The 10,035-nt window shown below is 44.5% G+C and overlaps 1 protein-coding gene across 1 annotated transcript; it reads left to right on the plus strand.

The window, feature by feature from the left end:
- Window positions 1-890: 890 nt before the first annotated feature.
- Window positions 891-8,255, plus strand: zufsp (zinc finger containing ubiquitin peptidase 1; the record flags this gene model as incomplete). Its single annotated transcript, XM_080540981.1, has 10 exons — window positions 891-1,487; window positions 1,659-1,760; window positions 2,370-2,477; window positions 2,703-2,812; window positions 2,939-3,107; window positions 3,345-3,536; window positions 3,840-4,005; window positions 4,538-4,701; window positions 6,275-6,501; window positions 8,208-8,255. Exons 1-10 carry the CDS (start codon window positions 914-916, stop codon window positions 8,253-8,255), a joined length of 1,860 nt encoding a protein of 619 aa, XP_080397107.1. The 5' UTR covers window positions 891-913.
- Between the last annotated feature and the right edge of the window lie 1,780 nt (window positions 8,256-10,035).

Genomic DNA, 10,035 nt, shown 5'->3' on the forward strand with positions numbered 1-10,035 from the left:
GTGGACATCTGATCAGCACTCACGGAATGCCTCTTTGTCCAATCAGATGACACGGTCCCTTTATAACGATGAACCCAGTGTGCGCTCCGGCGCTCTCAAAGCGAACTCCCGTCAGCCCCCGGCACCACTGACTCTTTGAAACTGAATTTGATGTTATGAGAGGTGATGTTAGCTAAACACGCTAACTTGGCTATGAATGAAAAGTGAAACAGAAAAACATATATCTTGACAGCTATCAAGTCGTCAATAACATTTCCGTGAGTAACATAAGATGTCCTATCTTAACTGAATTGTTTTGTAAACGAAACATCGTTTGCAGTTTTGTATAGAAGGCGTACACACACTCAGTCACAGCTATTCGTGAGTTTAGAATGATAAGGTTCTATCTCCGTTTAGGGCAGTTCAGAGATATTGAGCGTCAAAGTTTTTACATTCCATTATGTTCTGTGAGATGGAACCTTTGTATTTTATGAATTACTAACTCAAAAATGTCAACATTTTTAAAATAACACCACACAGGCATTAATAAACACCTAATGGATCAGATTATGTAAAAAAACTCAATTTTGACAAAAATGGAGATAGAACCTTATAATTCTAACGTCACTTATTCTCAAAACAGTGATCGTCAGTATAGCCAGAGATATACGGTCTTTGGTATAGATTTTTCTTGTAGCCAAAGATAGATCATGTCAACCAATGACGAGCCTGGCAGTGGTAGCCTTCCAAGAACACCCATCTCGTTAACAACATCATTATTAACCTGACAGTTGCGTTGGTATCCTGATTCAACTTGAACAAAACAACAATTATGAATGACACCCTTCATTTCAGGAAGCTGTGCTTTGCCTCCCAAAGCCCGATGCTGCTGACGTGTGAAATATGTGGTGAGGAGGTGATCTTGGAAGAGGACATGAGGACCCATCTCCTACTTAGCCACATGGAGAACGAAATGAGCTGCCCGCTCTGCTCGCTGTCCGGTGTCTCCTATGATGAACTGAGCTTCCACATAAGCACTGCACACCCGGAGCATAATGGCAGAAGAGGAGGGGATGGAGGTGGTAACGTGGCTGTCCAACCCAGGCCAAGTCCTGCCAACACTATGACGGACGGTAAACGTGACAGGCGATTGTCTGAGAGTTCCAAAGGAGGAGTAGCCAATAGGAACTTGTCAAGGGACAGATTTGACACCGTTGCAGCTGGGGTCTCGCTCAGGAGGACATCCGATCATAACACACTTTTGTCTCAGGAGGGTAGTGTTGTTGCTACCCCACCTCCAGGTACCACACCTGTCAATAAGGGGACATTGGTTGGGGGGACTGTGCCAGTTTTTGGAGCCACCTCCACAGTGATTAGGCCAACAGGAAGTCCCAGGACCAGGACAGGTCAAGGGTCAGGCAGAGACGGAGAGGCTGAAGAGACGGTGGGAGGAATCAGAGCAGAGCACTCCGAGGCCAAACAGAAACGCCTCTCCTCCCCAAGAAAAGGTGCATTGAGCAGAATGGGTTGAAATGTGTTAAATCCACACGTTGTTAGATAATGATTTACTGTTCTAATATAGAACTTGGAATTGTAGTCTGTGTCCATGGATGCTTCACTGTTTATATCGTTATATTATCAATTCTCTATGTGTTATATTATGTCTTGTGTATGTTTAGAGCAGCAGTTTCCATGTCCCATGTGTGCCCTGGTCTGCAGTGACTGCTTAATCCTACAGGAGCATGTGGAGCTGCATCTGCAAGAACAGAGCATGACTGAAGGTATCTGTCATCTCAGGACCTTATCTTTCACAGCTCAGCACACTTCAAAAACAGTCAGCCCAGCTTAAACGAATCAGCACAAGTTCAAACCAGCATGCACAGTTCAAACCGGTCACACCTCATTGTACAAACCAGTCAGCACAAATTGTGTTGTACAAACTGTACTTTACAAACCAGTCAGCACACAGACTGTACTTGACAAACCAATCAGCAAACCCATCAGCACAGACACAGCTCAGCAGAGATTGCACCGCAAGGACCATACTTTCTCTCTATATGTGTATAGGACACCACATGCCTGAGCCATTGAGTCAGATGTTATCTCTGACACATCTTAAATATTGTATTTTCAGAGGCTGTCCTAGGAGCCACATCGTCATCTGCTGAGGCATCACCCTCATCACCCTCAAGCAGCAGCTCAGGTTTGTCCTCTTGCCTTTCTATCATAATGTCAACACATTCTGTTTGAGTCTATCTGTATATCTGTCTGTTAGTCTGTCTGTCTGTCTGTCTATCTTTACTGTCTGGTCAGAGAGTTATCAGAGCAGCCATCCGTTTCGGGCGTTCTCCCTTTAACCCCTGTGAACCTTGACCTGTACTCCCCCGCAGGAATGAAGACTTATGAGTGTCCATTGTGTTCTCTGTTGTGTGCGGACAGCGCATCACTGCAGGAGCATGTGGAATTACACCTAGACTATGGCACGGCCACGGCTGCAGGTACTGTACGGGTGACACAAACATTGACACACAATATGAGTTAGGAGCAAGGGATACAACACACACATACCACACATCACTACTACTAGTAGTTGTTGTATGTGTGGGCTCTACTACAGTTGAGATTCCCAATGTGCTGGAAAAAGTGCATTCATTTATACCTGTCTGTGACTGTTGATGTTGTTGTTGTTGTTGTTGTTGTTGTTGTTGTTGTTGTTGTTCTAGGGAGCCCTGTCTCAGACCTGAGGTTGGCTAGACGTCTACAAGAGGAAGAGGAGCAGAGGAGGAAGGAGCAGGAGGCTAAACAGGAGGCAGAGGAGTTCAAGAAACTGCAGGTGTGTGTGTGTGTGTGCGTGCGCGCGCGTGCTGCGTGTTCCGCGGGAGCTCACATACAGTATATGATGGGTTCTTATGTCGGCCTGTTCCAGTAGTCAAAATAAACTGTGTGTGTGTGTGTACAGAGGCAGTTTGGGCTGGACAGCAGCGGGGGCTATCGCAGGCAGATGGAGAAGACCATGGAGAAGGCCGTGTCTCGAGGTAACATGGTACCTGCTGACTTTCACACCAAGAGAGCGGAGATGATGGAGTCACTGGCCTCGGGGGTCGATGACGGCAGGACCAGAACACAGGGTGTGTGTGTGTGCGTGCGTGCGTGTGTGTGCCTCCTCTTGCTTCGTCCTCATAAAGCATTGGAGAATATGCAAGGAGGAATCTAGATCTCCTCCAATGCCTTTTCACAAGGACAAGAGTGACGGACGAAGTCGGATGCAGGTCTCTCTCACCTGACCTGTCTTTTTTTCCTAATTCTCTCTCTCCATCTCTCCGCCTGACACTCTGTTCCTCTTGTATTCCCCTCTTTTCTTCCAGGTGTGCTCAGCGCTCTGCATGAGTGCTACCAGAGAGAGACCAGTAAAGACTGTGTGCACGTGTGGCTGTGTGCAGAGACGGACCACTACTGCTCCTCAGAGGGGGACAAGGGCTGGGGCTGTGGCTACAGGAACTTCCAGATGCTCCTGTCTTCCCTCAACAGGCTGGAGCCGTACACTACCTGTCTCTCAGGTAGACCCACAGACACACACTCTCTCACACACACACACACACACACACACACACACACACATCTACAAGTATCAAACCAACGTGCACATTCTACAATGTCACATATTCTAGAGTTGTTTTAGCACACTTGAAAAGAACTGTGGCTGTCAGAAGAGTTCTCTTAAAGTGAACCGGTTGTGTAGTACTGTACTGCTCTCTTGTCTGATTTGGTTGCAGCTCACCCATTCTCACCCATAGCTCTTCTTACACTTGTTATACCTTATCATTCCCTTGCCCTCTCTGTCTCTTCCCTCACCCTTCCAGAGGGGTCCGTTCCCAGCATCCCACGGGTGCAGACGTTGATTGAGGGGGCGTGGCGGGAGGGGTTGGACCCTCACGGGGCATCCCACTTCAACCAGCGTCTGCAGGGCACCCGTGCCTGGATCGGAGCTACAGAGATCTACGCTCTGTTTACATCCCTCAGAGTCAGGTCTGTAGTAAGACACACACACACACACACACACTCACATACTCACTCTCTAATGTAACACATCTAACGCTGAAAACACAAACATAGACTTTGGGCCCCATTTTGCTAGGGCAAATAGTGTTCAGCAGAGCAGAAAATACCTCAGAATACTTTACAGCATGAGTTTTATTGTACCTACCTCATCTTTAACAATGTTTTTGAGAAAATGCTATTCAACCAGAGTTTTCGTGGACAGTCTGAAAAGGCATATCATGGAAACGCTAGACACAGTATTCAAGCTCCTATTTGGTTATTTCTCATCACATCTACTAGAAATATTTAGGTAAAGATGGTAAACTTTGCTCCCATTTTACAAATGTTTGCTAATGCATGTTGGTGTAGCTGCACTGACTCAAAATAGACATGGATAGAGACACACAGACACACTGTGCGCACACAAGTATAGACACACCCACCCACACACAGAACAGACTATAATAGAATAGAAGAATAGAGAATATAGTAACTGACCTCTGTCCTTTCCCATACACAGCGCTCGGATCATAGACTTTTACAAACCCTCGGGCCCAGGGGACACTCACCCCCGCCTGTTTGAGTGGGTGAAGCAGTACTTCTCTGTGCCGGCCAGCAGGGGCGCCAAACTACTCCCCAGGGTGGTGCAGACCTCTCAACCCCCCCTCTACCTGCAGCACCAAGGTACACATCACCTAACATCATTACCGGCTGATAGCAGGGGTGTACTGATACATGGATTCACTGGCTGTATCTCTATCATCTAAAGAGACGTTCTTTCTCTCTTTCCTATCTACTACCTCCCAACTCCACTGATATTAGATGAGTAGGTTAAGGCCAATTTTCCAGCATGCATCCATGTGTTTACAGATCAATGAACATGAAGGAGAGGGAGTCACTTTAGACCAGGGGTGCTCACACTTTTTGGAACCAAGATCTACTTTTCAAGTAGCCAGTCTGCCAAGATCTACCAGTCTAGTTTCAACATCGCAAACGTACATGCACGTACTACAAACACACACACACACACACACACACACACACACACACACACACACACACACACACACATTTGCCAGTCTGCATAGGGAGCCATAGCACAAACCCTCCCTCTCTCTCTCCCCCTCTCTCTCCCTCTCTCTCTCTCACTCTCTTACACACACACACACACACACACACACACACACACACACTCACTTTCTCTCACTCACACACTGACAGCCAGTCTGCAGTACCATAGCCAACTACTGATCCAACAAACAGAAAAGTAAACCAGATACAAAACAGGTAATTCCCTAGTTTGAAAGGAGGAAATAAATGCATTTCTCTACCTTAGTTGGAGACCTGGCACTGGGAGGAGGCAGCTAGTTTCTAGTAGTCAGGGCTGTAGGAGCTGGTTGCAAGGTGTAGGCAGGCTGCAAGGTGTCATCAGCCACTGTGGATCTGTCATCGAAAAGGCAATCTGCAGCCTCGAGAAACGCTTTTTTCACAATTTCGCCGTCTTTGAATGACTTCTTGTGTTTAACAAGAACGTGACTGACGCGATAAGAAGCTATCGTTACAGCTGTACGTTTTCGCTCTTTTGCCACATTTCCCTTCTAACAGCCATCGTAGATCTGCAGATCAGACAGACGCACTTCCAATATCACATCGTGTAAAAGTCCTCCTCCCATTCTGGATGGAAGTTATACGTTATTGGTTTCTTACTTGGTCCAGCTTCCCCACTCATTTGTATACCCTTTCTTTAGTAGTAAATAGTAGAAATTGGAAGGCTAACTAGTTAATTAGTCTCGCCGGTATTTTGTATTTTGTAGTTGGCGCTGTTGACTGCGCATGCGTGGTGAACCGTGTGTTAGGTGAAAAGATCAGATCGCAGACTGGCTTACCTGTACGTCAATCAAGTGGCAAAAGCCATAGTGAGGATGGATGATAGGCGAACTTATTTTTTATTTATTTTTACTTTTTTGTACTTTTTTTTTTAAACTTTTTTTTGTTGTTGTTCAATGCCATGCGATCTACCCATACTACCTTTGCGATCGACGTATTGGGCACCCCTGCTTTAGACTATTGAGGTTCACCCCCACTCTCTCAACGTGCATTGAGTTCACTTCATCTCTCCCATGTGTTTGATTGAGTTGAGGTGTTTGTTAATGGGTTTCTTATAGCAGTTGAATGTGTGGACATAATCAAATGTCTATGGTACGGACTGTTGAATCGTGCCTCTCCTTCCCTCCCCCCGCCCCGTCCCTGCCCTCAGGCCACAGTCGCTCCATCGTGGGTGTGGAGCAGAGGAAGAACGGCAGCCTGTGTCTCCTCATCCTGGACCCGGGCTGTTCCCCTGCTGACTTCAGGAAGCTGCTGGACAGAGACGGAACCACCGCCGCCACAGCGGTCCGCCGCATGAGGAAGTTCCCAGGGAACCTGAAACACAAGCAGTACCAGATGGTAGCTGTAGAGGGCACACTCACACCTGAGGAGAAACAGGTGTGTCTTTGTAATGTTTCGTAATGAGGGGTGGCTTGCAAAAAATGTTTCCGTTTCTTTTGATTAACCTTCCTCTTCTGTTTGTTTCATTTTCCAACTTTGCTACTTTCGGTCAAAATGGACCGGTGTGTTTTGCACAGTGATATCTCTGGAACCCCTTATCCAATTTTGATGGTTGACATCTCATTTGAACAGTCAAAGCAAGTAGAATCAAGGGGTGGCAGAATGACACCAGGGGTTAATTTCATATTATAATTTTGCAGCAAGTTCAAAGTTAGTGTTTACTGTACATTACTGTATATTATAAAAATGCCTGCCATGTAGGCTGTGTGTACCGGAGATGGAAATTCTTTAGTTAGTGTTGTAGCTGGGATTCTTCCCGTTCCATTGATGCATGGGATGTATTGATTTGATACTGGCAAGCCAGTGTTTCATTGTGTAGCCTACTTTCATCTTTCATTTTCCAACTTTGCTACTTTCGGTCAAAATGTTCCTATGGAGGTCAATTCTGACCGGAAACATCATAGGTGTGACACGGTTCAATAAATCCCCCAAAATGCAATGCAATTCAATGCAATCAAGTGTATATGCTCAGGGGCCTAGGGTGGAGGATAACATAAGGTCTTGAGGCAATGGGATGAAAAACACAATATTTATGATTACAAACAAAGTCATTCGGTCAGATTTGACCGTGAACACAAGAGGGAGGTTAACCTAAAACGGTAACGAAGCCCGGGCGTTTATTTGCTTTAACCACAGAACATACCTAACAACACAGGCCTGTTTGATAATGCAATCATTGATCAAACATCCTTACACTGGAATGTATTCCAGTCTGACAGCAGCAGCTTTCTATGAACGGATAAGAAATTACCATATCTATCAAAGGTGTTGGAAACATTGCTTTGAGATTCTGGTCCATGATGACATGATTGCATTCTGCAGATTTTTCAGGTGCACTTTATGCTTTTTTAATGAGTGGGGCAGTTCCACTCATATATCTAATTTTATTGGATAGATAGTGAAGATAAGACAGAAAAGTAAGGAGACGAGGGCATGGGCCGGATTCGAACATCCGACATACATGATGTTCTACCACATCCCAAAGGTGTTCTTTTGGATTCAGATCCGGTGACTGGGAAGGCCACTGAAGAACACTGAACTCATAGTCATGTTCATGGAACCAGTTTGAGACGACTTTTGCTTCATGACATGGTACATTATCATCCTGGAAGTAGCCATTAGAAGATGGGTATATTGTGGCCATGAAGGGATGCACATGGTCAGCAATAATACTCAAAATAGGTTCCCCACACCATTACACCACCAATGCTTGTATCCAATGTGACTTACATTGCAGTGAGTGCATGTACATGTTTCAGTGTAGATACCAATATGGTCCCAGTGGGAAACAAATCCCCAACCTATGCGTTGTTACTAAGTAAATGTTGCAATGGTCGCCCACAATCAAATCACTGTAATCCTCTGCTAATATATATGAACCCTCCCTGCATATCTGTGGCCTGTATTTACAAAGTCTGGATTGTCACATAGGTGCGGGAGTTGCTGGAATTGACTGTATAGGGGATATTACTCTTGACATGTCCTGTATGACAACTTATGAATTATGATTTGTGAAATACAGTGAGTAACTGTGTCACCTCTGTCTGATGTTCATGTGTCTTCTCATGTCTTGTGTTTTTCAGACACGCATTGTGAACTCCAGAACCCTGTGTGCTGAGAGGATTCCCTGAAGCTGGATTGCAGATGTCTGCTTTGTTTTACTGTGAATGTACATGACGTTTCTTACTGCCAGAGTGGCTTATGTTTGATTTGTATTTATTTTTTTGATTTTAATTTAAGCAATAAATTATGTATTTTAATGAGTGGTAATACGTTTACATTTTATGTTATTTATCCAAAGTGACTTACTTAGACAGATGTACTTATTGTAAGTAAATCAACTATACATCAGTCGTCATAAGTAAAACCTTTGATTAGTAAAACCTTTAAGAACCAGTGCCATTGGCAGTCGCATTGCTAGAGGGAGGAAGACAACAAATTTGTAATAATGATTATCTGTCTGCAAGATGGCCAGCCAAATTGATTATCTAATCGAAGAACAAAAGCAAGGAGCCAAAACCAAGGGGAGGCTGGCGGAGGCAGAAATCGGAGGACGGGCTCATTTGCAATAGAATGTGGAATGCTACCACACACACACACATTTCATACCATTCCTCATTCCGTTCCATGCATCACAAGGAGGCTGTTCTCTGTCCTCTACCTCCACCAGCCTCCCCAGATGTACTGCCTTACATGGGAAGAGAGAGACCACTGATCTGGGGTGCATCTCAATTGTCTATTATCTGCATCCCGTCACCTTACACTGATTTGTAGAGAATCAATGCAGATGAAGGAACGTAGACAAGTAAAGGACGTCACTGGACTATTGAGATGCAGCATACCACAGCCTTATTTACACATCTGTCATCTGTAGCCCTTTGTGAATGTGGCTGTGATTCAATCAGATGCTCACACACACACACACACACATACATAACCACATACAAACATAGGCTTATTCACACAAAGAGCTAAGCATGCACACACACATACACACACACACATACCTTCAAGACAAGGCCTGAGGAAACACTGAGAACAAAACAAACTGTTTTTTGGTGGGTGAAAAGCACATTCTATAATACAGATGATCCACTGGCCATTGACTGGAATGACTGGAATGTCCTAATTAACCATTGTACCCTGGGTTGGAGAAGTAGTATTCCCTGGTGCATACCCCCCCCCTCAGCAATGTGACAGCTGAGCAATAGAGATAACTGAAGGATTCCGTGTGCTCTTGTTGACCAGTATGTCCTTATCTGCCAGGAAGGGAAGACAGAGGGACAGGAGTGCTTAGACATCAACTCATGTTGATGAAATGATACAAAACCAGGTTTACATGCCTATTATGGTTTATTGCCTCAAAATATGATATGCAATTTATTTAAAATCTTTACATGCTATAGGGGTGAAAGAATGGGAGAGAGAGTATTCATTTCCAACGTTCTCGCTTTGTGTGTGTGTGTGTGTGTGTGTGTGTGTGTGTGTGTGTGTGTGTGTGTGTGTGTGTGTGTGTGAGTGATTGAGTGATCGGACAACAAATAAGAAAAAACTATATATGGAGACTTATCACATTTTCGCTCTATTTCCCCTTGGTCACAACTATAGGATGCACATATAGGCAACAGCAGGTTGCATGGTGAACATCGTTAACATTACATGAGCTTAGAAATATAAGGTTCTATCTCCGTTTAGGGTAGTTCAGAGATATTGAGCGTCAAGTTTTTACATTCCATTATGTTTTGTGAGATGGAACCTTTGTATTTTATTAATTACTAACTCAAAAATGTCAACATTTTTAAAATAACACCACACAGGCATTAATAAACACCTAATGGATCAGATTATGTAAAAAAACTCAATTTTGACAAAAATTGAGATAGAACCTTATAATTCCAACGTCACGAGTAG

Source organism: Nansenia antarctica, assembly GCF_963989245.1.
Source record: "Nansenia antarctica genome assembly, chromosome: 10".
Classification (NCBI taxonomy): Eukaryota; Metazoa; Chordata; class Actinopteri; order Argentiniformes; family Microstomatidae; genus Nansenia; species Nansenia antarctica.